Raw genomic sequence first — 16,671 nt, 5'->3', positions numbered from 1 at the left:
GGTGTCGAAAAGAGTAGGAAACCAATGCTGTACAGCAGGAAGCGTTAAGGTGGCACCATGCTGCAGGAAGCGGGTTGGCGTTAGTGTACCATGAGAGGAGGATTTATCAATGTTCCAACATCAGTCAATCCCAACAGTTGGACGAATTCACCATCTAATTTTCCCACACATCACGGGAAAATCTGTTTTTGGGTTTGAAAGTAAAGTAGGGCAACCGTAGGGAACCCATGAGAACACATACTTTATGCAGATATTGCCCTGGTAAGACAGGAACCCATGACTCTCACCCTGCGAAACACTAACTGCAACCTCTGAGTCTGATATCACATGTGGGAAACGAAACCATGCTGGAGTTTGCAGTAGAAGCAGCGAATGATAACATTTACAAAATTGGTCTGTTGCCCCCCAGGGCATGCCTGCCTCCTGCTTAGTCTTTGGCTATTAGGCCTTTGGAGACAGTAGGACCATTCCAGTTTGGCTTTGTCTCCATGTTAGTGGGTAGTGAGAACCTACGTTGGCAGGTGTTCTCCACTGGTGCTGCAAACAAGGTCGAAGAAAATGTACTTATGTCATGAACGTGAAATGTGGTGCACCATAACTTCCTGTCGAGGTGGTAGCGTCAGGCAGCTGCTGAAAGGGGCCTTATTTTTATATTTGCATTGAGTAGTTCTAAAAGAACTTTTTTAGGTCTGGGCTCATGAACTTCAACCAAAATTCAATCTATTTCCCGAATTCGCACAAACACCTGAAACCGGTACAGTGTATTCAACAGGTTAATCCGGCCGGAGGGATTTAGCAAAGTTGTACAGTTTCGAGGTTCTGCCCGGCTCTGACCTTGCTGTAAACAATACATTCTCAGAATCTGTGTGAAATGTATTTTTACAATAACACAGTACATTTTTTGAATAGTTGCTAAAGATAATTTAAAAAAATGGACTGGACTCAGATAATATAGATAATGTGCAGGTGGTTCGTATCAGTAATAACACGTCATGTGCTACATTCTTTTCCACTCTGGCCCCTTCAGAAACCCCTGCCCTTAAAATCCTGGAGAGGTGTAGTCACGAAATGTAACATAGCTCTACACGATTCTTTTACAGGATTAATGGGCATTGGACAATAAAAAAAAAAACAATGGACAAAACTTTACAAAGGGTGAAGGTAGACAAGAAGGGGAGACGCTGTGAGACATCTATCCGTTGACCTTTTAAGTGGTAAAAAACTAAAGTGAAGACCCTGGTTCGGCGCTTTCAGAGACTATATAATCTCCGAGAGCAATACTATGAGCTTACAGTTCTTGGACATGGTCCCTATCGCTGATAATTTTTTGGCCCCATTAATGTTTGGTCGGACATCTACGTAGCGTATATGAAGCTCCTGGAAAATGGTGAGATTGGACAATCAGTAGCAAACTTTCTAGTTTTTGTACATTTTTCCCATTGTCTTCTAAGTTTTCCATGTAACATGACTACCAGGACCTTCTCAAAAAACAGTTCCTATTTCCCAAGAAGAGAAAGTCGGACTGTGGGAGATGAGAAAAGTCGAGTGGGAATCTCATTTTTGATACTGAGTAGCGGACATTAGGTACCACCTTATCTATTCTAACCGGAGCATATCTGATTTCCTATCTGTCTACCCAATTCACTAATTTCTACCAAAATTGAAAATTTGTGGGTACCCAACCTGGTCAATGTTTCTACTCAACCTCTTGAGGCATCACAAACTCCAATAAGACCTGATTCGAATGCCATCTCTACCTTCAGTCATCCTGCCATGGACTTCACTCAAGCCAAGACAGGGTTGTTTGAGGTCTTATTTTTCTTCCACGATTTGACAAAATTTTACCAAAATTTTTCCAAAGTAAATTAGTATATATATATCATATAGGACACTAGAGGGTGTTTGTAGCTTAGAAAAGAGCTAAAATACCTTCAGTCCCTCCATGATAAAAAAAAGAGAAGATATAGTGAACTTTCGCGTTGTCCTTGATCTCTGGACGATGACTATATTACCCGGCTACAAAAATACCAGCATGAGCAACTGAGCATATAAACTGGATTTACTTTGTGAGATGTTTCCTGATGAACAGTGACCATCCAGCCCAAGTTATTTCCTTGTGAAGAATGCTGTCTTGTGATGACCCGGGCCCCTTATCTAATCTATTCCATGGAACTGAACTGTAAAAGTGTGACAGATGGCCGCTGACACACCTCATACCTTACTCTAAATATACCAGGAATGTCAGCTTTTCAGTACTTTGGCGAAAACATATGTAAGTGGTTGGCTACTGGACTGTACAGGGTGGCCAGAAAGTCACTTCTAAAAATAATTTCTTAAATAGGATCTAAAAAAAATTTGGGGATCTGTAACAACACCTATTAGGGCCACACATTTAAAGGGTTCACTAAGCCTTTACTCTAATCTATCTTCATGTATCTCTGCAGGTGAATAGATAAGGCTATTCCCAAAATATCAAATTATCCCCTATCCTAGTCGCTAGTGATCTAACCGCTGGGACCCTCAGGGCTCTAGAACCGAATAGCCAGGCTTTGTGGACCATCTTGAATGAAACGTAGGCACAAACACTCCATTCATTGTTTATTGGACTGCCGGAGAAAATGGAGAGTAGCGCCCACCCAGAGATCTGAAAATGATCTCCAATCCTGATAGATAGGGGTCTAACCGCTGGAAGCCTCCAGTCTCTGAAACCAAGAAACCAGGCTTTGCGGACCATCTTTTAATAGAATGAAGGTGCACACACTCCATTCGTTGGTATTCGCCTGTTGGAGAAAAGCATAGTGCCCACCTAGATATCAGCAAGTCATCTCCTCTCCTGATAGATAAGGGTCTAACTATTGGGATCCTCAGGGTTCTGGAATGGAGGAACCAGGCTCTGCGGACTCGTCTTCAATAGGGCAGTGGTGCACACACTTGTCATACACTCCATTCATTGTCTATGGGACTGCCAAAGAAAACAGAGCATTGTGCCCACCCAGAGATCAGCATGTTATCTCTTATCCTGATCGATAAGGGTCTAACTACTGGGATCCTCAGTGTTCTGGAATGGAGGAGCCAAACTCTACGGACTCGTCTTCAATAGGGCAGAGGTGCACACACTTGTCATACGCTCCATTCATTGTCTATGGGACTGCCAAAGAAAACAGAGCATAGTGCCCACCCAGAGATCAGCATGTTATCTCTTATCCTGATCAATAAGGGTTTAACTACTGGGATCCTCAGTGTTCTGGAATGGAGGAGCCAAACTCTACGGACTCGTCTTCAATAGGGCAGAGGTGCACACACTTGTCATACGCTCCATTCATTGTCTATGGGACTGCCAAAGAAAACAGAGCATAGTGCCCACCCAGAGATCAGCATGTTATCTCTTATCCTGATCAATAAGGGTTTAACTACTGGGATCCTCAGTGTTCTGGAATGGAGGAGCCAAACTCTACGGACTCGTCTTCAATAGGGCAGAGGTGCACACACTTGTCATACGCTCCATTCACTGTCTATGAGACTGCTGAAAAAAAAAAAACAAGCGCAGCGCCCACCAAGAGATCAGCAAGTTATATCCTATCCTCATAGATATGGGTCTAACTACTGGACTCCTCCTCAGGGCTCTGGAACCGAGAAACCAGGTTCTTCAGACCATCTTAAAGGGAACCTGTCACCTGAATTTGGCGGGACTGGTTTTGGGTCATATGGGCGGAGTTTTCGGGTGTTTGATTCACCCTTTCCTTACCCACTGGCTGCATGCTGGCCGCAATATTGGATTGAAGTTCATTCTCTGTCCTCCGTAGTACACGCCTGCGCATTCACCGAAACGCTGATAATGAGCCACTTCCCCTTTAAATGTTTGCCATGTTTTCTACCATTTGTATCATGTAAAAAAAAGGTCATTTTAGTAGATCACAGCACAAATGATCAGCCATGGTGGCCAACTGTAAATGTATGGTCATTACGGATTCGCCCCATGTACCTGTAATCGCCCCCTTAAAGGGACGGTAAAATTAATGTCAGCAGTGTTTAAAGCGCTCTACCTATTAAAACAGCTTTTTTAAAAGTTTGGAGAAATGGAAAATGTAGCACACATTCTTAGTGATTTGTTAGCCAGTCATCCTCTCTCCAACCTGAAATGGCTGATAACAGAGAGCAATAAATTGTTCTCGGTGATCTGCCCTTCCGATGATTAGACCGCAGGTGTCACCACAGCTTTTCTCCTGCAGATGACTGTGCAAACCTTCCACAGGCGAAGCAAGAGGAACCGAAGAAGAGTCCTAAGCGGATGCAAGGAGTGTCAGGCAGCTGCCTTGTTACAAGTAAAGCCCATCGTGGTATACAGCAATGACGGGGACATATGTAGCCAATGACAGCGTTGATAATTAGCTGTCATAACTTTAAAAAAAAGCAATAATCCCGGCCGTCCCATTCAACAATCAATGGTGGCTATAAACAGCGTTAACTAATCTCCATTTGTAATAACATAATTAAAAACGCTTTTCTATGCGCTAGTGGCAAATGTTTATCTCCTGTGCCCAGAATGCCCGCCACCACTCTGCACCGCCATCCCGCCACTATCAGATCATTTCTCCTAAAAACGCAGGATGGATAATATCTAACATCAATCAATTAAAAGTTCCTATAATCCGGCATCGGATATTCTGGGTCATTTAACGGGATACTCCTGGAAATGATCAGAATTTCTGGATAATCAGATGCCAGATTAAAGGAATTTGACCATATATTGTCAGTAGTGGTGATGTAATGAGAACATTCAGCTCTGCTACATCTACATACAACCGTTCTCTTGTTTCCAATAAAACTCAGCCTGAAATATATTAATGCAGCCGAGCTGTGTTTGTCATATTTCATTTTATAACAATGTTTTGCATAAAAAGCAGGTATGCTTATGATATATATATATATCGATCCAAGTCCTGAGTAAGATATTCAGCTCTGCTACATCAATATATACATCCATTCTGTATAAATTCAGCAGAGCTGTGTTTGCAATATATCATCTTATCCTAATATCTTAATATTCTACACAGGACTGCAGTTAACTAAATTCAGCTCTGCTGTTCCTACATACAGCCGTCCTCTTAATTGTTTCTGGTAAAACTCAACCTGAAATGTATACATGCAGCAAAGCTGTGTTTGTCATGCGTCATCTTATCATAAATGCAAGTATTCCCACGTAGACCCAGGACCTGAGTAAGATATTCAGCTCCGCTACATCTAAAAATAATTGTATTATTTTCTTTCTAATATAACTCAGCCTATACCTAAAAGGTATAAATGCAGCAGAGCTGTGTTTGTCATATATCATCCTATCTTAATAATCTACACAGGACTGCAGTTAACCTATTACATGATGTGAATAAGATATTCAGCTCTGCTACATATATACAACCATTGTCATTATTTCCAACAAAACTCAGCCTCAGCATATGAAGCAGAGATGTGTTAGTCATATTCCATCTTATCAGAATGTCTCAATATTCTCCATTAAAAAAGCCAGTACACCTATTACAGATGTAGACCACGAACCAGAGTAACATATTTAGCTCTGCTAAATCAATATATACACTCTTTCAAACAAAACTCTGTCTACAATGTACAAAAATGCAGCGGAGCTGAGTTTGTCATATGTCATAATATCTCAATATTGTGGATAGGACTGCAGGTGTCCTCAGCCTTACATTCAGCTCTACTACATCTACATCTAGAAACAAAGCCACTCCAAATCCTATTCCATAAAACTCAGCATAAAAAAAATACAAATGTAGCAGGGCTGAGTTTGTCATTGCATCATAATATATCCATATTAGAGGCGCCAAGGAGGAGGGTCTTAGTGCTCTGGCCCAGTGACCTCAGACCACCAGCGTGACTGCTGGGCCAGGGTCCTGCAAATCTATTTGCTAAACTATGCTGTACATAAATGATGTACACCCAGGAACAACATAACATATACAGCTCTGCTACTACATAACATATACAGCTCTGCTACTACATAACATATACAGCTCTGCTACTACATAACATATACAGCTCTGCTACTACATAACATATACAGCTCTGCTACTACATAACATATACAGCTCTGCTACTAGCCAACATATACAGCTCTGCTACTACATAACATATACAGCTCTGCTACTACATAACATATACAGCTCTGCTACTACATAACATATACAGCTTTTCTACTACCTAACATATACAGCTCTGCTACTACATAACATATACAGCTCTGCTACTACATAACATATACAGCTCTGCTACTACCTAACATATACAGCCCTGCTACTACATAACATATACAGCTCTGCTACTACATAACATATACAGCCCTGCTACTACATAACATATACAGCTCTGCTACTACATAACATATACAGCTCTGCTACTACATAACATATACAGCTCTGCTACTACCTAACATATACAGCCCTGCTACTACATAACATATACAGCTCTGCTACTACATAACATATACAGCTCTGCTACTACATAACATATACAGCTCTGCTACTACCTAACATATACAGCCCTGCTACTACATAACATATACAGCTCTGCTACTACATAACATATACAGCTCTGCTACTACATAACATATACAGCTCTGCTACTACCTAACATATACAGCTCTGCTACTACATAACATATACAGCTCTGCTACTACCTAACATATACAGCTCTGCTACTACATAACATATACAGCCCTGCTACTACATAACATATACAGCTTTTCTACTACCTAACATATACAGCTCTGCTACTACATAACATATACAGCCCTGCTACTACATAACATATACAGCTCTGCTACTACCTAACATATACAGCCCTGCTACTACATAACATATACAGCCCTGCTACTACATAACATATACAGCCCTGCTACTACATAACATATACAGCCCTGCTACTACATAACATATACAGCTCTGCTACTACCTAACATATACAGCCCTGCTACTACATAACATATACAGCTCTGCTACTACATAACATATACAGCCCTGCTACTACATAACATATACAGCTCTGCTACTACATAACATATACAGCTCTGCTACTACATAACATATACAGCTCTGCTACTACCTAACATATACAGCCCTGCTACTACATAACATATACAGCTCTGCTACTACATAACATATACAGCTCTGCTACTACATAACATATACAGCTCTGCTACTACCTAACATATACAGCCCTGCTACTACATAACATATACAGCTCTGCTACTACATAACATATACAGCTCTGCTACTACATAACATATACAGCTCTGCTACTACCTAACATATACAGCTCTGCTACTACATAACATATACAGCTCTGCTACTACCTAACATATACAGCTCTGCTACTACATAACATATACAGCTCTGCTACTACATAACATATACAGCTCTGCTACTACCTAACATATACAGCCCTGCTACTACATAACATATACAGCTCTGCTACTACCTAACATATACAGCCCTGCTACATCTAACTACACCTATTTTTTAAGGTTCTATTCCAGATTTCAACATATTTGCTGGAAAAATATTAGAAGACCCCACTGGCTCTCATTTGCGGGTGTCTATTCTTATGAAATGATAGCGTCGATGTGAACCCAACCTACATCCTCTGCCGAAAACCCCAACCCTAACATCTGCAGATGTAGCAGAGCTGAGTTTGCAATGTAGTCAACTCATAAGAGAGGAAACACTGCCCAATTCACCCACCCAGCTCTGCTACATGCGATGCTGCTTTAGACCTGCTCCTCCCGCCATAGGAAAACTGCAATTTCTCTGCACTTTCCATAAAAAAAAAAAAAAACGAAGAGAAACTTTCCCTCCGGCTGACGCAGCAAGTCCCTGCTACTATTTTCGGGATTAACCTATAATTGCTTTAAAACTTGGTGAGCAAATCGTTGCCAGAAAACTCCTGACAAAGAAAAAAAAAAATAAAGTGTTGTGAGCACATGGCGGGTTCTTGCTTCCGAGAAGGAGGGAGAAGCCAAGACCCCCAGACAGTACGGTGAGGAAATCAGAATATCCGTCATATGCGAGCACAAATAATACCGCTCGCTAATGCACGTCTCTATTATCTGACGCTGTGTTTTGGCGGCTGCTTAACAATAGTAATCTGCAAAAAGCGCGCTGGGAGAGCGGACCCCTCTGCTCCGCTGTCACCGCAGCTGCGAGTCCTGATAGACTGTGCTGCTGCTGCGGCACCTCCGGATGTGGAAAATCCCAGCACCGCCATCGCTCCGCTCCCTAATAACCTTTTAATATTGGAGAACTAGAACTCCCAGCATGGCTTACTGTAAACTAGATGCGAAGAGTAGTCTGCAAACTACAACCTCCTCCTGGTCCGGAACTACCACTCCTAGCATAGCCTGCTAAAAGCTGCCGAATAAGGACGACCTCTCCTGTTTTAGCTTTCTGTTTATTGTAGTACAACTACTCCCATCATGGACTTGGAATCAGGGCTCCGCATTCTGCTCTCCTGCTGTGTTAGAACTACAACTCTCAGCATGCTGAGAACAGGAGAGGTTATAACATGCCATCTGCAACTTGGGACTTTTCTAGTTTTGTGCAACTACTCCTCCCAACATGCGGAGATCAGACGAGGTTATAATCAGCAACTTGTGATGATTTTCTCATTTTACGGAACTACAACTCCCAGCATGTCAGAACAGGAGAGTTGTAATCAGTAGTCAGAAAACTATGACTTTTTCAGGTTTTGTAGAACTAAAACACCCAGCATGATTTGCAGACCAAAAAGATGAGACGTCATAAGTAGTCTGCAACCCTCGACTCCCAACTTGTATCCCAAGTAATGAACTGCGCAGCAGTGGTGAGGGATTGCTGGGAGTTGTAGTTTCCCCACGAGCTCTCTGTATGGGGCAATTATCTCCAATTACCTGTGGTTAATCGCTTCCTAGGCCGCGGAGGAGAAGACGACAAGTTTTGCATTCTAGGAAAACGTTAAAAAGGATCTCTCCTTCACACCGACTTCAGGATAAATAGGTTTAGGATTAGCGCTAATCCTCCGACTTCTAACATGCAAATCAATGCAACTTCAGACTCATAAGGTGGCGAGCGGCTCCGCGCCAGGCAGATGAAAGCGGCAACTTCACATGATAGCAGCCCAGATAGCGACGCTTTCATCTGATGATTAAACGACTGCTTATTACATATAACTACGGAGAAGAGGAGAGGTCAGTGCCTCCGACTACGCTCAGTAATCCCACCCCGAGACTGAGAACTAGGGGGCACTCTCACCTGTACACTCCTGTTGGGGTGCAGCCTTTCTTTCTAGTGTTACAAACGCTATGGCCCATGGTAATCTGTGAATATAGGCGGTGTTTATGGCCGCAGAAGATTAGTGATGAGCGAGCGTGCTGGGATAAGGTGTTATCTGAGCATGCTCAGGTCCCAACGAGTGCTCGAAAAATATGTTCAGGTCCCCGCGGCTGTTCGACAAGCGCGGCACATGCAGGGATTTCCTGTCTCTTAGGCAATCCCTGCATGTGCTGCGGCTGTCAAACAGCGCAAGACATGCAGTCGCAGGAACTCAAACATGCCGAAGACACGAGCATGCTGAGATAACACCTTATCCGAGCATGCTCGCTCATCACTACAGAAAATGCCAAATCCTAAAATAATAGAATTTTCTAATTTATTAAATTATAAATCTATCAATGATAATGTTTAAAAAAAAAACGATGTAAGATGTTTATAACATTTGACCATATCTGGTCTTGGATGTCCATCTATTTGGGTCGCTGAAAAAAAAATAAAAATGGCACCGTACCTGCAATATTCTCCTGCTTCGGGCAAATTCCTTTCGTAGGTGTGAGAAGACGGTCTTCCTCATCGGGCGTGACTTGGATACCGATTTCCACCGGCTCTGCCACTTTCCTGAGCTCGGAGCGAGATGGGGGCGGAGGACTACTTTTATCCAGACTCTTTTCATAGCAGCCTCCGCTCGGACCTCCGCACTGTTTTTTCTTGTGCTCTATAAAAACCAAGATGTCTCCCAGCGGGAAGTTCATTTGACACTGTCCACATGTTAACAAGTCTGGATCGTTCCCGCTGCCGGATAGGCTAATGGTCCCCAGCTCTGGGATGGGAAGCCCGTCGTCTTCATCCGTGATTACCGTTTGGACATGGTGCTGTTCGGCTGAAATAGAACAAATGAGAAATCGTGAGAATATTTTTGTTTTAAAAACATTTTTCTAAATAAACTGTGACCAATTTGTTTTTTTTTTTAAGGCTGTGTTCACATCGGTTTAAGGCTGTGTTCACATCGGTTTAAGGCTGTGTTCACATCGGTTTAAGGCTGTGTTCACATCGGTTTAAGGCTGTGTTCACATCGGTTTAAGGCTGTGTTCACATCGGTTTAAGGCTGTGTTCACATCGGTTTAAGGCTGTGTTCACATCGGTTTAAGGCTGTGTTCACATCGGTTTAAGGCTGTGTTCACATCGGTTTAAGGCTGTGTTCACATCGGTTTAAGGCTGTGTTCACATCGGTTTAAGGTTGTGTTCACAGCGGTTTAAGGCTGTGTTCACAGCGGTTTTAGGCTATGTTCACACTTTGCGGATTCCACTGCGGATTTTTCCGCAGCAGAATTCCAAAATCCGCAGTGAAAACCCGTTGCGGTTTTTACTGCGGATTTATCGCGGTTTTTACTGCGTTTTTTCTTCTGCGGATTTTCATCTGCAGTTTTCTATTGGAGCAGGTGAAAATCCGCAGAAAAGAAGTGACATGCTGCAGAATGTAATCCGCAGCGTTTCCGCGCGGATTTTTCTGCAGCATGTGCACAGCGTTTTTTGTTTCCCATAGGTTTACATTGGAATGTAAACTCATGGGAAACTGCTGCGGATCCGCAGCGGTCAAATCCGCTGCGGATCCGCAGCAAGATCCGCAAAGTGTGAACATAGCCTAAGGCTGTGTTCACATCGGTTTAAAGCTGTGTTCACATCGGTTTAAAGCTGTGTTCACATCGGTTTAAGGCTGTGTTCACGTCTGTTTAAGGCTGTGTTCACATCGGTTTAAGGCTGTGTTCACATCGGTTTAAGGCTGTGTTCACATCGGTTTAAGGCTGTGTTCACATCGGTTTAAGGCTGTGTTCACATCGGTTTAAGGCTGTGTTCACATCGGTTTAAGGCTGTGTTCACATCGGTTTAAGGGATGATCGGGAATTTAGATTGTGAGCCCCATTGGGGACAGCAATGATAATGTATGTAAAGTGCTGCAGAATATGATAGTGCTATATAAGCAATGCATAATAAATAAATAAGGTCTTATTCAGACATCAGTTTTTCTCGTACAAGTGCTATCCATGTTTTTCACAGACAGCGCTTGCACCTATAGTAGTGAATGGGGCTGTTCACGCTGACAAAACTAATAACGCATAAAAAAAAACACTCATGAAACGCTGACCAATTTCCTTGAGATAGGCCATCAATATCTGATCATCGATCAGCTGTTTCCAGTGCTGGCGGCGGCGTGTACTACCCGACTGCGGCCATTATACAGTTGACAGAACTGTGCACCTAAATACTTCCAGCTGCTGTTGACATCGAGAACTGCTGGTCAGCAGGGGTGCCGGATATCAATGTAAGTCTCGGACAGCCCCTTTAAGGCCGTTGTCATATCTGTATAAGGGAGTGTTCACATCGGTTTAAGACTGTGAGAACATCGTGTTCGCATCGCTGTGAGGCCGTGTTCACATGAGTGTAAGGCCGTGTTTTCATCGGTGTAAGGCCGTGTTTTCATCGGTGTAAGGCCGTGTTTTCATCGGTGTAAGGCCGTGTTTTCATCGGTGTAAGGCCGCGTTTTCATCGGTGTAAGGCCGCGTTTTCATCGGTGTAAGGCCGCGTTTTCATCGGTGTAAGGCCGCGTTTTCATCGGTGTAAGGCCGCGTTTTCATCGGTGTAAGGCCGCGTTTTCATCGGTGTAAGGCCGCGTTTTCATCGGTGTAAGGCCGCGTTTTCATCGGTGTAAGGCCGCGTTTTCATCGGTGTAAGGCCGCGTTTTCATCGGTGTAAGGCCGCGTTTTCATCGGTGTAAGGCCGCGTTTTCATCGGTGTAAGGCCGCGTTTTCATCGGTGTAAGGCCGCGTTTTCATCGGTGTAAGGCCGCGTTTTCATCGGTGTAAGGCCGCGTTTTCATCGGTGTAAGGCCGCGTTTTCATCGGTGTAAGGCCGCGTTTTCATCGGTGTAAGGCCGCGTTTTCATCGGTGTAAGGCCGCGTTTTCATCGGTGTAAGGCCGCGTTTTCATCGGTGTAAGGCCGCGTTTTCATCGGTGTAAGGCCGCGTTTTCATCGGTGTAAGGCCGCGTTTTCATCGGTGTAAGGCCGCGTTTTCATCGGTGTAAGGCCGCGTTTTCATCGGTGTAAGGCCGCGTTTTCATCGGTGTAAGGCCGCGTTTTCATCGGTGTAAGGCCGCGTTTTCATCGGTGTAAGGCCGCGTTTTCATCGGTGTAAGGCCGCGTTTTCATCGGTGTAAGGCCGCGTTTTCATCGGTGTAAGGCCGCGTTCGCATCGGTGTAAGGCCGTGTTCTCATTGGTGTAAGGCCGTGTTCTCATTGGTGTGTTCCCTTCCGTTTTAGGCCATGTGCTCATTGCTTTAAGGCCATCATTAATTCTGGCATATTTGATGGGAAAAATAGTGTTGCAATCGGAATTCTTGTAATCTTCCCCTTACAATTATGAATAGATTGAAGGAACCTGAAGGGCCCCATTATTTCAAACGGGTACGTCAGGCTCCACTAGTGTCTATTCCCTGAAATCACAAAGCAGATGTGAACAGAGCTTTATCACAAAGTTGTATAGGCATCATAGCCGCCCATTTATACATCTCTACCCTCTTATATCTAAGTGGATTTATCACCCAGAGGTCTTGGAAAGCTGGGTGACAGCCATCATAGCTGCCAGGTATATATCCTTAAAGGGAAACAACCTATTAAATGTTTAACAGCTACAGATTCAGCCTCTGCGTATTAGATACCTGAGTGTTAACCTACCCAGGAAAAACTGAACCTTTTTTTCCCCATAAAGCGCACCTGAGGATATTTGTGTTAAAGCTATCAATGGCATAAACAAGTCTAAAAACAGATAACGTCTCTTAATAACTACGCTGATTCCTGTAACGCTCCCCTCCCCCGCTCCATCCTGCCCATCACAGGAGATGCAGCTTGCCCTTGGCGGTACATATCACTCCAGATCATACCTGTATCCTCTCAGTCGGATGAATTATATACATCCACTATGTCTCACTGTATTAAAAAAAAAAAAAAATAACAATTAAAAATCACAATAAAATAAAATTGTAAAAAAAAGGAAAAAATAAATATTTTTAAAAATTTCACTGCGTCAGCCATCAAAATGTCAACCATAGCCACGTCCTCTGCAAACTGTAACGTGTATTGTACCAGGCAACAAACAGCCGGCGAGATTACGCAGGGTTGTAATTAATTGCAAGGAAAAGTAGAAAAATGTGGCAAATGCAAATTATTTTTTATCTTATTTTTTTTTTTTTTTTTTGCAGTTTAAGTGAGAACGTTATACCAAACATATATTAGTAGGCTCACATTGCGAAAATTTAAATGAATTGTTAGGAAAAGAATTTTGACAGGTTGCCTAAGAAATAATTTTTAATTATTTAAAAAAAAAAATTCCCGGAAATAAGGTTTTGTTTACCCCGTTCTGCGCTGTAGGTTTTTTTTTTTTGTTTTTTTTTCTGAACATATTTCCTACAAAACTGTCAAAAAAAAATGTAAAGTGTGGCTCCCATGTTGGTAATATATGTCATATTTTCACACGAGGCAGACAAGGTGCTTCACAAGTTTAGTTTTCATGGCGGATACAATCAATATGTCATGTAATATCACCGGGCTCATTAGTATTATATAATGCAGCAGCTGCTCCCTGGATGTATCTGGCTCTAGGAAAGCTGGGTGACATGCTATAGGCCCGCCATTAGGCAGGGGTAGTCAGCACTAGTCACTCAGCTTTTCCAAATTCGTATAGTAAGAAAGCCAGAGAAATTGGTTGCCGCGCACCTTTTCGAAAAGTGGCTAAAAAAAGGGGAAAAAAGGAATTAAAAAAACATGAATAACTGAAATAATTAGATTTAATTGGGATAAATAAATAAAAATAATGCTTTATTGGGCCCTACAGAAATGTAAAGGGCTGATTGATTACTAACAGTATAAGCTGATGATATAGTAACGCAATCCCTCCTCTCGATAATATGCAAAAAAAAAAGCGTAAAAAAAAACTGCTGCCAGTTTCAGCTTCCAATCAGATGGTTGCTCTCGGCATAATAAAATCTTTGCTAATAGGATGAGCTGAAAAAGAGAGGTGTACCCCCCCCACACCTCACCGCACGCTTCCTATACATGAAGCAGAGTGTGTTTCTTTTTTTTTGTTTGTTTTACATAGGACTGATTGTAGTTCTACGCATCCATGCACAAACGGGTTAAATGACAAGTTCAGCGCTGCTACACCTTGGTATCCCGGCGCCGTGTTCTCCAAAGACGTTCATAGGTTTAAGCCGCTCGCATTATATTCTTACTTATATCCTAAGTAATTTATCAGTAATTTATCAGTAATTTATCAGTCACAGGTCAGAAAAAAAAAAGTGGCTAATTCGGGTATCCAAGAAACCTGAATTATTTTTTTGGTTTTAAGCCCAAGTCGTTATTCATTTACCCTAATTTACCCCAACCCTGCACCAAGAATCTGACCGTTTAGAGCTTTCTCCTGTTTCGCACACTGGATTTTCACACATGTAGTTGAGCTGAATTTGTCATTTAACTCCTACGTTAGGATAATGTGATATCAGGCTATTTAAAAGGGGGCCTAATACTTACTGGTGCAGTCTTAGGTAAATCTATATATATATATATATATATATATATATATATATAACACATTATATCCAAACCTTGCAAACGCAGCTGTGCTACACCTTGCAAACTCAGCTATGCTTGTGCTACACCTTGCAAATCCAGCTCTGCTACACCTTGAAAACTCAGGTCTGCTACACCTTGCAAATCTAGCTCTACACTCAGCTCTGCTACACCTTGCAAACTCGGTTGTACTACACCTTGCAAATCCAGCTCTGCTACACCAGCTCTGCTACACTCAGCTCTGCTACACCTTGCAAACGTTGCTGTGCTATACCTTGCAAACACAGCTATGCTACACCTTGCAAATCCAGCTTTGCTACACCTTGCAAACTCAGCTCTACTACACCTTGCAAATTCAGCTCTACTACACCTTGCAAATCCAGCTCTTCTACACCTTGCACACTCAGCCCTGCTACACATTGCAAACCCAGCTCTACTACACCTTGCAAACTCAGCTCTACTACACCTTGCAAATCCAGCTCTTCTACACCTTGCAAACTCAGCTCTACTACACCTTGCAAATCCAGCTCTTCTACACCTTGCACACTCAGCCCTGCTACACCTTGCAAACCCAGCTCTACTACACCTTGCAAACTCAGCTCTACTACACATTGCAAACCCAGCTCTACTACACCTTGCAAACCCAGCTCTACTACACCTTGCAAACTCAGCTCTACTACACATTGCAAACCCAGCTCTACTACACCTTGCAAACCCAGCTCTACTACACCTTGCAAACCCAGCTCTACTACACCTTGCAAACTCAGCTCTACTACACCTTGCAAACCCAGCTCTACTACACCTTGCAAACCCAGCTCTACTACACATTGCAAACCCAGCTCTACTACACCTTGCAAACCCAGCTCTACTACACCTTGCAAACCCAGCTCTACTACACCTTGCAAACTCAGCTCTACTACACCTTGCAAACTCAGCTCTACTACACATTGCAAACCCAGCTCTCCGACACCTGAACACATTCCAATAATAGATCAGCCCCATTCCCCAGATACTGTACACGCTGCATGATCCAAGTGCATTGAGGTAAAACTGTTTTATAAGCCCAAGTCGCTCACAGACAAGTGACGCGGAGGGGGGATATATCGGAATACAGGAATCTACATAAAGAATGCAGTCGACGTGGTAAAAAAAAAAAAAAAGTCATTTTCCACTGCTTTGCCTGAAAAATGAGACTCCTGACCACTTCAGGCTTTGAAGGACTTGTCGCAGATTACACCGAGCAATATACTGCACGCCACTTAACCAATTAAGAGGATGGAAAAAAAAAGAGAAAAGTAATAAATCTGGAATATTAAGTCGCACCAAGTCTAATTATTTCCATTCTCTCCTACATTGTCATCGCAAATAAGGATATTTTTGAAAAGTACAATAAAAAATGAAAAAAATAAAATAAATAAAACAAATATCAGTACATATGTATGCCAGTACGAGCTGCCGCAACGTAGACAAGCCAAATAAATGCAAATTCTAATACCTGAGAAGAAAAATGTCACATGAGCTTCACAGGTATCGAAGCCCAGAACGCGGCGGATGAAATGTTAGACGCATTGTATAAAGCAGAAAAAAAGAGGTAAATACGACGATTGGGTACGGATACAAAAAACATAATTAAAAAATATTAAAATAATACTATTTTTTTGTTATTCTAGACAGGTACATAGATATACCATGCACACAGATACACACAAACGGTATATGTAATATATATTT

General features: G+C 42.5%; 1 protein-coding gene across 5 annotated transcripts in view; it reads right to left on the bottom strand.

Annotated features, from left to right (window-relative positions):
- The window catches only part of BCL11B (BCL11 transcription factor B), a 116,400-nt gene that overhangs the window by 83,739 nt on the left and 15,990 nt on the right, over positions 1 to 16,671 (bottom strand). For all 5 annotated transcript variants that reach the window (XM_069735478.1, XM_069735465.1, XM_069735458.1 and 2 more), the window contains exon 2: positions 9,832 to 10,200. In XM_069735478.1, coding sequence (XP_069591579.1) covers positions 9,832 to 10,200 — 369 coding nt within the window. The remainder of the gene's footprint in view (positions 1 to 9,831; positions 10,201 to 16,671) is intronic.

This window comes from Ranitomeya imitator, chromosome 1 (genome assembly GCF_032444005.1).
Source record: "Ranitomeya imitator isolate aRanImi1 chromosome 1, aRanImi1.pri, whole genome shotgun sequence".
Classification (NCBI taxonomy): Eukaryota; Metazoa; Chordata; class Amphibia; order Anura; family Dendrobatidae; genus Ranitomeya; species Ranitomeya imitator.
Note: the sequence above shows the minus strand (reverse complement) of the source record. Positions and strands in the feature narration are given on the sequence as shown.